This window comes from Medicago sativa, chromosome 5 (assembly GCF_051527215.1).
Source record: "Medicago sativa cultivar Bolivia chromosome 5, Bolivia_mono, whole genome shotgun sequence".
Classification (NCBI taxonomy): Eukaryota; Viridiplantae; Streptophyta; class Magnoliopsida; order Fabales; family Fabaceae; genus Medicago; species Medicago sativa.
Window position 1 is genome coordinate 24,433,949 of NC_140753.1, and position 15,945 is coordinate 24,449,893.

The 15,945-nt window shown below is 31.1% G+C and overlaps 1 protein-coding gene across 1 annotated transcript; it reads right to left on the reverse strand.

Moving 5' to 3' along the window:
• Nucleotides 1–5,976: 5,976 nt before the first annotated feature.
• LOC146921230 (LOB domain-containing protein 29-like) lies at nt 5,977–7,419 on the reverse strand. Its single transcript, XM_085710762.1, has 2 exons — nt 7,113–7,419; nt 5,977–6,634 (listed from the first exon to the last, which is right to left on the reverse strand). Exons 1-2 carry the CDS (start codon nt 7,392–7,394, stop codon nt 6,242–6,244), a joined length of 675 nt encoding a protein of 224 aa, XP_085566888.1. The 5' UTR covers nt 7,395–7,419; the 3' UTR covers nt 5,977–6,241.
• Between the last annotated feature and the right edge of the window lie 8,526 nt (nt 7,420–15,945).

The following is a 15,945-nucleotide window of genomic DNA, read 5'->3' on the forward strand; positions in this document are numbered from 1 at the left end:
ACTTATCTTTCACCAATTTCTCTCTCCTTCGTTTCCTCTCTTCACCCATCCCCACCACCAGCAGCAACCTCTCAAAATCAAAATCTACCTAGTTACCACCATGATTCCCATTCCAATAGCTTGAATCACCATTTTGCAAAACAAGAACATCACTAGATTCACCATTTCTAGCATTTCGACATGAGTGTGGGAGATTTAATTTTGTTTCCCTTTATTCTCACTTTCATAAACACAGAATCACAAAATTGATCTTCCTCACAACAATTTTGTTTTCCCCTTTTTCTAATTTTCATTTAAATTAATTTAATGTTCATAAACATTCAATAGGTAACATTTTCAAAACCCATATGTCCTTTAAAAAAAAACCCATAAAATCAAGACTGAATTTTTTTATTCAATGATTACAAATTGATATAAATGAAGGTTGAACTCCATTTTTGAAATCCATCCATATATAAAAATTAAGACCCATTTCAGCTCAACAGAATTCTATTGTTTTGATTAATACAAATTTTTTATTGAATTCTTTTTTTCTTTCTTTCTAAATCTGAAATTTTAGACGAATGAAAGGAAAAGGATGAGGGGAAGAGAATAAATGAAGTTGTTTAAGTGGTTGGATAAGCAATTTGTGTTTTGGACTTAAAACTGAAAACCAAGACCAAGATTGAAGATGAATAGTGATGGTGGTGCGTGGGTGCATGAGTGGGGAATAGAGGAAAGAGAATGTTGATGGATGATATAGTATGGACAAACCATTATAAAATCTATGATCCTCTTTGATCTAATGTTAAAATAAATTCTTGGGTTAATTATGTTTCTAGTCCCTATAAAATAGCGACCTTATAAGTTTAGTTCTTACTTAATTTTAATAGCATTTTTAGCCCCTAATTTTGTTTTTCTGCACTGAGTATTAGTCCCTATTCAATTCAAATTTGTTTAATTTATGCTTAAACTCCTAAATTTTTGAACAATTTTTTGCAGACATGTTTAGAACATTACTAAAAGTTCCTCCGCAAAAAATTATCGTAAAATTTGATTTCTACATCCAGATTTTATTACTTTTTATCTTTAACTTTTGTCGTTTTAAAAAATTCATATTTAATTCATTTCATGTCAGAAAATTCTAAATTTTAGTAAACGAACCTTTCATAGTGTTCTAATCTTGTCTCAAAAAAATCGTTCAAAAATTTAAGAGTTTAAGGATAATTAATCAAACTTTGTTTTAGCAGGGACTAAGATTATAAGTAAATTTTTTTTATAGGGACTAAAAATGCTATTAAAATTAAGTAAGGACTAAACTTATAAGGTCGCTATTTTATAGGGACTAGAAACATAATTAACCCTAAATTCTTCCCATGATGGGAAAGTTTTACCTTTTCCCATGTTAAATGCCACCTGTTTTAATTAGTAGTTATGTGGTGCCTAGTATATTAATAAGAGCAATGCTATATATACCGAAGGATATTATAGCGAAAGACTCACGATTTCCATTCCAACCAATAAAAGCATGTGCTGGCCACAAAATATGGGGGGTCAGGTTTTGATTTTCAATTTTTTAGGGTTAAATATGTTATTGGTCCCTACATTTTGCGCTACTTTAAATAATAGTCCCTACATTTCAATAAATGTTTTTAAAATCCCTACATTTTACTTCCGTTAATACAATTGGCCCCTGCCATCTATTTCATTAACAGAATGCTGACAGAGTCCATTTTGTAAAAAAAAAAAAAAAACACAATCAAAATTGTAAAATTTATCATCTTTATGTTCCTCATCTTTCTCATTCCGCAGTCGCACCACAAAAACAATGAAACCGTCCAGCAAGCAAACGGCAGCAATAACACAGGGCTGGCAGCCACAAACAAACCGACAACAGCCTCGACAAATTTCCAAAACAGATGTTGCTGCCCACCAGAAAATCCGCAGGCCAAGGGACAGACAACCGCCATGAGGGTGGTTACAAGAGAGAGCTGAAGAGCGGTTCGTCGAGTTGAGAGCGGTGGTACTTTGGCGTTAGATAGCGGTGACGGCGGTACTCCGTTTGGAGGCCAAAATTGGGGTTCTTCAAATCTGTGTTGTTTTGAATTTTAAATCCCTAATTTCTGAAAGAGTGGATAATGATGATTCTGGGACGATTGTAGTACACAGGAAGAGGAAAGAGTGGGGTGGTGAATGATGAATGCCTATGACACGGTTATGGATTTTGGAATGGAACTTCAAAGTTGCCGCACATGGTGGAAAAATGATGAAGACGGGTCAGATTCATGTGAATTGGGTCAAATAGTGTCATTTGGCCCAAACCCGGTTTTAATTTTGACAAAAAAATAAAATAAAATAAAATAAAAATAATGCCATGTCAGCATTCTGTTTACTTATTATGTAAGAATTGACGGCAAGGACCAATTGTATTAACGGAAGTAAAATGCAAGGATTTTAAAAACATTTATTGAAATGTATGGACTATTATTCAAAGTAACGTAAAATGTAGGGACTAATAACATATTTAACCCATTTTTTTATGAAACAGTCAAATTAGCATTAAATCCAATGGCTATTAACATGCCAACAAGTTCGGGATGCACTCACGAAAATGCTTATCGCGATTTCTAGCATTTTTCTATTAATAATGATATGTTACTGTGGTAGCATCAGTCTACCACAATTACATTTAGGTAAAGTAAACTTATTTCATTTCAATAATAATATCATGCAAAATACAATACGTGACAAAGTAAAAACCTTGAGAACTAGTTGCGCATGAAGTAGACTATAATTGAATATAATAAAGAAGAAGAAAGAAATGAGACCAACAAGCAAAAACAAAGGAAATAAACACAACAAAAATTCGATTTTACGTCACTTTAAATTTTTAGTTGCATCCACTTTTAAAAACTGGTCTATTCAGAGGATTAAAAATATATTTTCAATTTTTTTTAATTGCATTCATCAACTCTTAAACTATCTGTATCTTTGATGAAAAAATATGGTTGTTCCTTCCAAAAAAACAAATTCCTTTTAATAACACAAATAAGTCTTTAGGTATCACCGAGATTATTCTGTGCCATTGAAAGATTTTGATCAATACGGGCAATGTGAACAAATGATCCTCCACATCTTTCTTCCCCAAACACATACGTAGCGATTCGAGCCCCCCTTGCCAAGAGAACACGGTAACTTACGAAGGAGGCAAATTTTCCTAACAACACTCCTTTATTCGCCACCACCAAACTAACCAGACAATGTCCGTACATTAATCCAATAACTAACCAAGCTAGCTTCTACTAGGGTGAAGGTATTGTTTTTTTTTTTTTTTTGAGGGAGGGTGAAGGTATTGTTAAAACACTGAAGCTTACATTATTTTTTTTATAGATATGATAAAAGAGAAAATAGTAGCATGACAACTAATTAATATGGTTTGATCCCAAAAACTAGCATGACCAGTAACATTTCTAACATTTGCCTATAAAAAACTAAGGCTCTGTTTGGTAAAAATAGCGGATAGCTGATAGCTTATAGCTGATGACTGATGACTGATAGCTTATAGCTGATGGCTGATGACTGATAGCTTATAGTTGATGGCTGATGACTGATAGCTTATAGCTGATAAGCTAATTAAAGTGTTTGGTAAAATTAGCGGTTCAACCAGCTGATAAATGTAAAATGACATAAAAGGACTTTTTTTTCCTTCAGAAAAAAAATAAACGGACATTTTTAATTCTATTAAAATTATTAAATTATGTTCTTAATATATATTTTATATATTATTAATTTTTTCTATTTAAAAAATATTATTTTTTTTGTTGAAGATTCATTTTAAACTTATTTCATTTCAGTTTTTATACTTTAAAAAAAATAAAGTATAAGATTTTATTTTGAAATAAAAATTGTTACGCGAACAAATTTTTTTTAAAACAAACCATTATCTATATGGAACAAAACTTGTAAAACGTCATATACATAGGCTGGAAAATGTAGGAACAAAAGAAATGGAGGCAAGGCATTGAAAACATAATAATAAGTGTTTTAATATATAAAGGGTAAATGTGGGTTTTAATTAAAATGATAAGGGTAAAAATGGAACAAAATATGATAAGCTAAAAGTTATAAGCTCAAACGCTACTTGAAGTAGCTTCAGCAAAAATAGCTTATAAGCTCCTGAAATAAGCTATAAGCTCGTTGTAAAAAACCATTACCAAACAGAGCTTTTTTAGTGAGACGAGTTTATAAACTATGAACTGTATAAGCTATAAGCTCCTTTTCTAGTCTTACCAAACAGACCCTAAGTGATAGATGTGATATGTTAGTGGTGTAATGGAAAGAGAGAGATAAAGATAAAATAAATTCTTGGATGAGTGTATGAATTTTTTTTTTTCAATGGCAAAATATTATTAACCAACAAGCCCGTGCGAGATGCACTAACAAGCTCGGGTGGGAAAAAAAAAATACAAGGGGAAATCGGTTGCCGCAAAAACATCGGCTCGAACAAAAACCCCTTAAAAACCACCCTTAAAACAAAAGCACATATTTGCAAATGGATCCTTTCGTTAGGGCTGCTGGACAAGATTTCCGTAAACCGTCCAAACCGCCGTTTCGAATGACCCGCAGTAATGATATTTTGACATCCATTTGATGACAACTTTGGTGACAACTTTGTTTTTCTCACTTCTTATTGGTCAAAAACAATGGAGAGAGAAAAAGGAAGAGAGAGGATAACAACATCATGTGAGTATGAGAGAGAAAGTTGTCCAAAAATTGTCAAAAAGTGGTTTTCAAAATATCATTTCTCTAAAATTAAACCTTAGACCATCCCCAATGGTGGTGTCTTTACCAATTAAGACACCGTACCTAATAGGTACCCCCATTGGGGAATTTTTTTTTGGGGGTCTCTTAAGACCCGGGGTCTTATTTAAGACCCCCAACTTTAAACGGGACCCGCACGCTTTTAATATTAAAAAATTGAAATGTAGTGATATAAAGTTATTGATAGTTGATTAGTGGGTCCCATTTAAGAACTTTGTGTGAGATCTGGGTTGGAGGGATTGAGTGCTTATTAGGTACTACTATTAAAAAATAATAAAAGAGTGATGTGTACGTGTGGAACCCATTTAAATACCCAAAAATGGGTGTCTCCATTGTGGATGCTCTTAGGAACCCATATCGGACCGATCCAGAGTGTTTTGAATTGATATATCAGATAGGAGCAGTAGTCTAGCAGAGTAGCCCATTCAAAAAAAAGTCTAGCAGAGTAGCAAGTGCTTTTTTCCTGTATTATTTCTAGTATTATTACTGACACACACCACCTTTGCTGTCACATCTTTCAATACTTTTGCATATCTACTAGTTTTTTTAATATTTTTTAGTTGGTTGATAGTTTCTAGTATTATTTTTTAGTTATTGATAGTTTCTAGTATTATTTTTTAATATTTTTTAATATCTACTAGTCTTTCAATACTCCACCTGTGTGATGCAGTTCCGATGCAACCATACACTTGATTGAAGATCACACTGCTATTGCGGTGCAATGTCGTTGTGGAGTCTAGCACAACAACAATATCGTGACCACAATTACAGATGCAAACTGTAATTTGAAACCATGGATATGACGAATTTGAATGTTACTAAGAACTCACACATCACTCTTTCACATGAAAATCACACTTAGAGAATCCATTGAAATATATTTTATAGTTACAATAGTTATGAATACCTAAGCAACATGTGTTCTTTTGCCACCATATCCAGGCACCTTTAGTCCATATGGGTTTCTGAAATTAATATATCACCTACTTTGGGATTACCATCTCCCAATATTTGTCACAGCAAATTAACCTATTTAATTTGAGAAAGCAAAGCAAATGTCAGAAAAAAGGACATATATCCAGGTGTGGATCTATTAGGTCAAAATTTAGGATATTTTCTAGGTCTATAAACAAACCCCAAAATTTCTCATACAAAACCATTGTTATATCTCCAAGAGTTACACTTTATTATTCTAATAAATGCCAATATATATTACAATAGAATCAGATTAAACAAACACTAGCTAATTGGGTAGATTTTCATTCCAATTATATGTACGAACACATCTATGCTTTCTAAGCTTATTTATAAATTATACTAACAGAGAGAGATATATAGCAACAGATAAAAATTGATACAGTCTTCTTCACCAATTCTTTCACATAGACTGATTTGATCTTTCATAAAGCTTACTCAACTGTAAGTTAACCAAATTAGCCACTTACTGATAGGTCCACTGTCTTTGCATGTTGTCATAGGACATTGAATTATTACGTCGCTCATCAAAAGTAGAAAATGATGAGATGCTTTCTTCCAATAGGGTTCCTGAATTTTCATAGTTTCCAATAGGGTTTAGATCCATGAGAGTGTTTGTAGTCCCATTGTAATATTGTGTTGTTGATGAGAGATTAGTGGAAGAAGAGAAATCGGGAAGAAATTGAGAACACATGCTGGAATTTTCCATCTGGAACCAACTTTGAAGATCTTGAGGGAGAATATTAGTAGGTTTTTCAAAATTCTTCTCATTAGGGTTTTCAGAATTTGGGGCATTATTGAGACACCTTTGAGCTGCTTGTTCTCTCAGAAAAGCTAGCTGTGCTTGCAAATTGACCACCTACAAAGATCAGGAAGAAGAAAATGCATTTATTAGTAAATTGACCACTGCATAGATCAACACAGTGCTTATGTATTTTTTTCTTTAATAGCCAAAATTTTATTACAAACTCAAACCAGTGCATCAATAATACACCAATTGTATTTACTGCGCGAGTTTGGCAAAAGCTACACTTTGAATCTTAAACAAAACCTTGATGCCATCGTGCTTTTGTCAAATATATTTATACAGTCCAAATATGTGCCAAGTCTTACAGATCGACACCGTGTTTATTAGGTCTTACTATTGATTTTTTGGTCGTTGTAGACTCTTTTTTATATATAAACTGGAGTACCCTTATATAAACTGGAGTACCCTTGATACTCTTGTTAATTAATTAATTAATTAATTTAAATTCTTCTTTGCAATTATGAAGAAAAAAAATGTAAGCGTATACCATCTAGGGTTTTCAGTTTAAGATCACGACAGATGAACAAACCTGTTGTTGGAGGGAAAAAATATGGGCAACAGAACCATAAATTGGATCTTGAAGTCTAGCTTGAGCTTCATAAGAGATTGTGACTGCAGCTTCACAACGATCAGTCACAGGGAGGTGTGCGAGGAGCTTTGAAACATTACTTGCACCAAAGACCTTATGAATAGCTGCAAAATGGGTAGCACTTTGTTCATGGCAAAAGTAAGGTGCAAAAACACAACCTTTAACACATTTCCTCCTCAAGAATTTGCAGGCTCCACAAGGAGAACCAGAACCAGTCATCATGGCCGTAAGAATTTTTGGTTGTTTCTGGCTCTCTTGTGCTAATCATAATCATTTATCACCATCTTTATAGACAAAAAAAGAATTAAACAAGAGGAAAGGGACCTTTAAAAAAAAAAAAAAAAGGAAATGGACGATTATTAGAACGATGAATATTTAATGGGTCTTGCTAACCAATGTCCTCAGTGGTATCAAGGGCAATGGTTAAAACTTTCCACCTACATAAAAGTAAATTAAAACTTTCATTTTTAGACTTCTTAATCAGTGCCCTCAGGACAATGGTTAACATTTCCCATATTAATTACATAAGGTTCCCTTAATGGCCTACATGTTAATTATTTTATTTCATACTCCCTCCGTCCCGGAATAACTGACCCATTTTCTAAAAAAAAGTGTCCCAAAATAACTGACTCATTTCAATTTTCAATACAACTTTCATCATTCCCAATACAATATAACACTAAATAATACTACTTTTATCATTCCCAATACAATATATTCCACTTTCCCCTTTATTTATACACCCTCCGGTCACAAATATAAGCAAAAATTCTTTTTTTAGGTTCATTCAATAAATGATGCATGTGGACTATTAAATAGACCACATACATCATTTATTGAATGAATCTAAAAAGTAAATTTTTGCTTATATTTGTGACCGGAGGGTGTACACTTTTCTTAATCTGTGTGAAAAACCAAAGTAGGTCAATTATACCGGAACGGAGGTAGTATAAAACTATATCACCAAATTTTTATTTGTTAGAAAATAAGATTCTTAATTAACATCCTTATGTGACAAAATTAAGAGATAGCATTAACCAAACCCATTTTGTTTGATGATTGGATCTAGCTATTGGCTTTTGTCTTTTCTGTTTTCTCAATAATTAATATGTATATAGGGGTACCTCATATATGATAGCCGCATCATTTCCAATTACTACTTTTTTATTTATTCTTTATACAGATACACTTGACCAAGAGAAATTAATATTGCAATGGAATAAGCAAGAGTAAATTACACTTCTTCCCTTTATAGATGCTTGAATTACACTATCTTTCTCTCTTACTCTCCTCCCCTCTTATTCAAAACACATTAAAAAAACTTTTCACTCCCCTCCCTTAATAGAAGCTTGAATTACATTCTGCTTCCCTTTTATGTTAAAATCTACACTTTACTCCCTCAATATTTTTTTATTTCTAATAATCTAGCAAAAAAATAATAATCTAACACATTTTGAAAAAAAAAATTGTATTGCAGGTCTATTTTAATATAATAAAAAATTGAATACATGTTTTTTGCTATTTTTTATTCACAATTTCATTAACATGTAGTTTTAAACCTTATTATAAAATATGAAACAACCCAAAATAAAATTAAAATATATGAAAAAATTACTAAAGAAAATAAAACATGGTTATTTAAAAGTAAATTTTTATAAAATCAATAGCAAAATATTTAAATTTAATAATCGTTGACATTTAAATTATAAAAAATAAATTAATTTTTCTTAAATGGTGGTTTAAAATTAATATATATCATAAAAATATTTATTTATGTTAAAATAGATTAAAGTGTAGTGCATATTTAATTATTAAGGGAGGGGGTTATAATTCAAACATCTTATAAGGGAGGGGAGTACAAATTTTACTTTTCAAGGGAGGGGAGTGTATATTTTAACATAAGAGGGGAGGGAAGTGTAGTTCAAGCATCTTTGAGGGGAGGAGAGTGTAATTTACTCAATAAATAAACAAATAGGTTAAATAATAATTGTATACCAAGCTTCTTCAAAAAAAAAAAATTGTATACCAAGCACCTTTAAAAAAAAATTGTATACCAGGTAAGAATTCCTTTTAATGCAAAAATTATTGTTACTATTAAAAGATAGCACAACGGTACTCCAACTCATTGCATAGAAGTAAGAAAGACTTTGCCTTCAAGAGTGTGCGAGTCATTTATTTGTCACTTGTACGTGACTTTGATATAATAATTCAATGAAATGAGAATTATCTATGTCTTGTGTAAATTTGGTATCTCTGCTTTCGCAATTGCGGAGACTAATTATACGAGCCTTATGAAACTTAAATATAGGGAAAACTCTAAAAAAAATTAACATTGTTGCATACCCAAAGTCCCCGCTATGTGGATTATATAAAGTGGCTATGGAAATTAATTAGGATAAATTAGGAAAGTAAGTTCGAGTTAGTTAAGGCACCAATTGGTGCCATAGTCCCCGCTACGTGGATTATATAAAGTGGCTATGGAAATTAATTAGGATAAATTAGGAAAGTAAGTTCGAGTTAGTTAAGGCACCATTGGTGCCATAGCTGTGTTTATCACGTGTTTGTGAGTGTGTAGGAATTCCCAAAACAAAGTGTTGTCAAGAGTTGTAGCACATGTTGCCTAATGCTAAGAAGGAAGAGATTAATTTTGTGGTGAAATGTTGACTTAAAAAGAGGGGTAGTTTACTCTAATTATAAATACACTTTTTTTTTTACCTCATTGTTTGATAGCACTAAAATGAGATAATTTTTAGGGAAACTTAAGATCTAAGTGTTGAGATATTTTAAGTGAGTAAGCAGGGTTATGAAACACATTTTAAACACTTTAGATAAAGAGATTTCATTAGAGGAAGGATTCAAAAGTTTTCTCTCTTGTCTTTTTGAGGATTGAGAGAAAGGAACATAAAGGGTAGAAATTCAGATTTAATGATAAAGCTAATTTCTTGCAACTTTTTTGCTTCTCTCGTGACTCGTTCATATAGTGGATTAGGGAGATGCTCTCTCCTTCAGACGTAACTCAATTTAGATTGAACTAAGTATTCAATCTAGGTGTATTTGTTCATCTACTCTCTTTATTTTTGTTCTTTGTTTTGATTGTTGATTTGCTATATGTTTAGGGTGCTAGATTTGTTCTTGGTTAAATATGGTTACTTTGAATGTTTTATTTTTAGTTGTCATTGTTATTTACTTCACATATTGTCTTGATGGGTTTGCACAAGGATTCAAATTTAACAACAAGTGGGGCCAATGGTGGGGAAATGGAACAAAATAGTCAAGTGAGAACCATGATCAATACCAAATTTGACATCGAGAAATTTCCATAAACAACAATTTCAGGTTGTGTAAAATGAAGATGGAAGCAATCTTAGTTTAACATAATTATGTAGATGATTTGAAGGGTGGTGTGTTTATTGCGGTCAACCTAACACAATCACATACGATCAGGGTGATATATAGGTCAAGGAGTTCCATTATTCTGTCCCTTAGATATAAAGTGTTGAGGGAGGTCATGAAGAAGAAGATTGTGGCAACGATGTGAGTCAAACTAGAAACATTGTATATGAACAAGTCATTAGATCATAGGTTATGAATGAAACAAAAACTTTACTCGTTTAAGATGGTAAAGTTAAAATACATAGTGAAACAATTGATGGAGTTCTACTTAACCACTGACGATTTGGTGAATTTTGAAGTGGATCTTGAGGATGAGGATAAGACTTTACGTTTGTTGAGATGGTTGCCTAGATCCTTCGAGCCCTTTTTGGATGCACTCATTTATGGAAATGAAAGAAATATTACCTCAATGAGGTCTAGTTGGTGATAAGGAACCAAAGAGCTAACTAAGCATATTTACTTGAAGGTGAAGAATAGCGTGGAAGCCTCAAGTGTGTCAAGAGGATGATGTGAGAGGTACAAGAATTGGACTCAATCAAAATAAAAGGGTGGTGATAAGAAATAAATGTGTTTCAATTGTTAGAAGGTTTGTCCCTTCAAGAAGGATTGCCCTGGATAATAGGGCAATGATAATTATGTGGTAGTTGTAGTAGGCTCAAAGGATGATTATGAAAGAACAGAGGCGTCAGTGGTTACAAATTAGGATCAGGTGAAGAGTTGGGTCATGCGTTTTGGATGCTCTTTTCACATGTGTTCAAGGAAAAAATACATTTGAGACTTCGAAGCTTATAAAAGGTGTAGTTGTTCATCTTGAAAACGGAGAAGCTTGTAAGGTTCAAGGTATAAATTCAATTGTTTCATGATGTTTGACTTATGTTATACTTAAATATTTTTATTTTTTAGGTTTTTAATGCATGAAAACACATTTTTTTTAAAAGGCTAAAAAAAATTCTTTTAGCAGTTATGCACCAACATTTTCTTACTATTAGGTCAAACTTATTTAACTTTTTTAGCAACGCTCTACACTTCGGCGGGTCTAATATTCATATTTTTTTTTTGTGGTGACTAGGGTTTGAACCGCGAACCTTGCATATTTTATGCATTGTACATACCAAATGAGTTAAGCTCATGAGGACAATCTAATACTCACATTTAATCAAATGTTTAGATTTTTTTTTGGTCAAAAAAATGTTTAGATTTAAAAAAAAAAAAAAAACAAATATTCATTCAAAGTGCCAAACCGCAGGTGATTCTAATTGGAGGAAAAATAATTATGAAAATGATTTTTTATTTCAAAGCCAATCTAAACGGTATCATCGATATCTATAGAGCACTACTAATTAGACTCATCAAATCTGAGATATACCATTTTTTTTTGTTAATTCTCTGGTTCTCTCGAAAGAGGGAGCTTAGTAATTCGGAGTTCGTTCAAAAGTTATAATGCCTACTTGTATCCAATCATTATTTATGTATTAGGGGACCTTAGATAATGACTAGATGGTTGAATACAAGTTTAAACAAACAACTAGTCGAGATACCCGTGCTACAGTACGGGTAGCGAGGCTTCGCCGTGCTGTACGGCCGCGGCTCCGCCGCGTGTCGCGTCTCGGCTGCGCTTGGCATAGTGTTTTTTTTTTGTCCATAGTGAAAATATGTAAATTAATTAAAGCATAATAATGTATGTATTGATCGGCAGTAATGAAAAATTGTAAAATAATTAAATTTTAATATGAACAAATATATATTAAATTTTAGTATTGACGATATTAAAAAAGCTAATAAATAAAAATAATCATAGTTTTTATTTACTAATATGTTTTAGTGTGAAAAATACTAATAAGCATCCCGTGAAAAATCATAATTAATGTATTTTTTTATAGAGTAATTAATGTATTATATAATATTGTTATCGTAAATATATTTCATAAATAAACATATGCTAACATATTCCCGTAAAAAAAATACAGTCAGATATATTTTTGTTAATATATAGTCCATACACTCATATATATATATATATATATATATAGTTCTGATTAGATTTCAGAAATAAAAATATACTAATATATTTCCGTAAAACAAACATATACTCAGATATATTTTTATTAATATATAGTTCATACACCCACATATATTTTTTGAATATATTAATAAAACTTAGGCAGTCACGGTGTTTAAATAGAGATATTAAAAAATACAGATTAAAACTGATGACTCGTTGTAGTTACTAAAATGGGTCTCGTGTTATAATTGTACACTCCAACGGTTTTTTTAGTGATACATTTAAAAATAATTGAAGTATAATTAATCATAGTATATTATAATATTGTTCTTGTTTTAGTATTGACGATATTGAAAAAGCTAATAAAGAAAAATAATCATAGATTTTATTTACTAATATGTTTGAGTGTGAAAATATTAATATGCGTCCCGTGAAAAAACATAATCAACGTATTATATAATAGTGTTATCGTAAAATACAAAATCATATTTTGCTATAACAACAACACTTGTTAGTTTCCTCTAAAAAAACTTGTTAGTAAAATCAAATTAAAAATTAGTAGACAAAATGGAGTTGGAAATGAAGAGAGAAAATGAAAAATGAAAAAAGTTGGTAAAAAAAAGATAAGAGAGGAGAGTGAGGTTGAGAGAGAAAAATTTATTATTAAAAAATAAAGGTGAGAGAAAACTTTATTATTAAATAAATAAAGATGAGAGAGAAAATATTATTATTATAAATAAATAAATAAAGAAGAGAGAAAAGTTTATTATTAAATAAAGAAATGTGAGAAAGTGAGTTTTGATAGTGGATATGACAAAAATAACCCTAAAGTTGTAAAGAAAAAAGTTTGGAAGAAAATTATGTATGGATAGTTAAGTAATTATGGTAGTATCTTGTTTTTATATATTGTAATAGATTACTCTGGCAGACATCGTAAAAGGTCAATAATCTGGAGACACACTTTCCTCATTTAGGGACTCTAGAGGTAGTGGGGACTTGTGTTTTCAATGAACAGACATCAATTATTTTTGTTAATATGAATGATTAGAAATTAAATATGATAAACTAATGATCAGACCTATTGGATTCTTATTAGAGGAATGATATTTTGATATCTAATTTGGAACAACTTCTTATTGAACAATAACAATAGAAAGAGAAAAAGGAAGAGTGAGAAAAAAGGTATAATGAGAGTATAAAATAGAGTTGTCACAAAAGTTGTTGAAAATTGGTTAAGGGAATAATAATTGTCCTTTTAAGTACATGTAAAGCAAGCACACAAAAGACACAAAAAAAAAAGCAGATTATTCCAAATATGAATGAAATAAACGATGTTGACAGTAGTTTAGAATACAGAAGCTAATTTAGACATGGTGGGGTGATGATATATGTTTTATTTCCATATTTGAAATTGTCTAAGCCTTTCTGGTCATTGTTTGTCGAGCAATACCATATGTATAGTACTTAATTAATTATCATTATCAACAAAAATATTATACATGTACTCTTTCAAAAATTTCAATCACTTATTTGTGTCGAGTATAAGTACGAACATGTAGACCCTCCCAAATGTTAATTGGCCCATATTCAATACTAGCTTATAATGACATTCTAACATTGAGAAACATATTTCTTCAAAAAAAAAAAAAACATTGAGAAACATATATACGTTCAATATAATTGTGAGAAAATGAAAATGAAAAATTTATATATTTGGCATATGGTGCTGGTTTGGAAGAATGATATAGTTGGAGCCTGTATGAAATTTAATATACATGTAAGGGTTAATAGGCTTTTACCATCTGCCATTTGGGGAACTTTTGATTTACCCCTGGAAAAAAAAACTTGGAGATTCCCCTCTTAATTTAAAGATTCTTTGGTTTTGGACCCTAAGCGCATCTGAATGTACGGATAAGTTGATGTGACGGTGCTGACTGGATAAATTTGAATTTTTGGCTTGGTGAGTTGGAATTTTATATAAAAAAATTACAAAAATTCTTTTCCATTTTTGTTTATTCCATTTCGATTTTTTTAATAAAGAACTTAATTTAAATAACCTAAAACATTTGGAAAAAAACAAAAAAAAACACAATCCTTCTCTTTTCTTGTCTCTCCACCGTACCTTTTTCTTCCTCCTTCCTCTTTTCTTCATCCATTTCTTCTTCTACAACAACATCAACCCAACAACAACATCAATACACCAGAATTCATAAAAAACATCAAATTAAAAATTCCATTTTTTTTTCTCCCCTCCTCTCCTCCTCTAGCGCTTCTTCTTCTTCTCTTCTTCTCTCCTCCATCATCATCTTCATCAACACAACATCAACAACACACAACAACAGAACAATCCACAACAACAACCAGGGGCGGATTCAGGTATAGTTGAGGGTGTGCACCTGCACACCCTGAGTTTTTGCTAATTGCACCAATAATCTTAGTTTTATGTTATTTGCACACCCTGAGATTTTTGTTTTGCACCTCCTCACTCAAGATGCCAATACTGAACCACACTCACGCGTCTCATATTAACTTGCAACGTTTGTCTTTTAAATCTTAATGCTATTAATTTGCTCATAAAAGGACTTTTAATGCTGTTTATTTCTTTGGTAGTAGACTTTGGTAGTAGACTTTTATTTCCCATGAAAGCCAAAACACATAAACATAACATTGAGCTTATTTTCTAAGACTATGACTTCAATTACTCACCTGTCACACTAAATCAAAAGCATTTGTTATTTTTATTATTGGTGAACAATCCATTGTTATTTCCTTGCAGATAAATAATAATCTTTCCATTTCTAAATAACTAAGTCATTTGTAAAAAAATTGTCACAAAGACATCAATTGATATCAATTTCATCACTCTCAATTCAATATAATATACTTTACATTTATGATAACGGTGAATACACCAATGCTTGACAAAGACACTCAACCATTTCTCTTTCTCTTTTTCACTGATACATTTATCTTAATATGTGTGAAATGAACAAAAGACGAAAGGAAATATAATGTAACTAAAAAAAAACTTTCCAATATCTTTTTTTTTTTTTTTGACGAAACTTTCCAATATCTAATTTCAGGTCAAATTTTTATTCTTTTTCTTGTATATAAAGACTATCATTATGATTAATTTCAGGTCAAATTTTTATTCTTTTTCTTGTATAGACTATCATTATGATTAATAGTATATAATGTAAATGATGTGGCAAACGTATGATTAGATGCATTTATAAAATCATGTTACATTATCGCACATATTAATTAAATCCTAAGAAAAATGCTAGATCAAAATTATATATATATATATATATATATATATATATATATATATATATATGTGGTTTGCTAGAACACACCCACTTGTTATTGTTAGAA

Bases quoted from the DNA above. Each gene is read 5' to 3' on its own strand.
- LOC146921230 (XM_085710762.1), bottom strand. From the start codon at position 7,394: ATGATGACTGGTTCTGGTTCTCCTTGTGGAGCCTGCAAATTCTTGAGG. The intron at 6,635-7,112 runs GTTTGTTCATCT...TGATCTTTGTAG, and splicing joins TTTTTTCCCTCCAACAACAG to GTGGTCAATTTGCAAGCACA.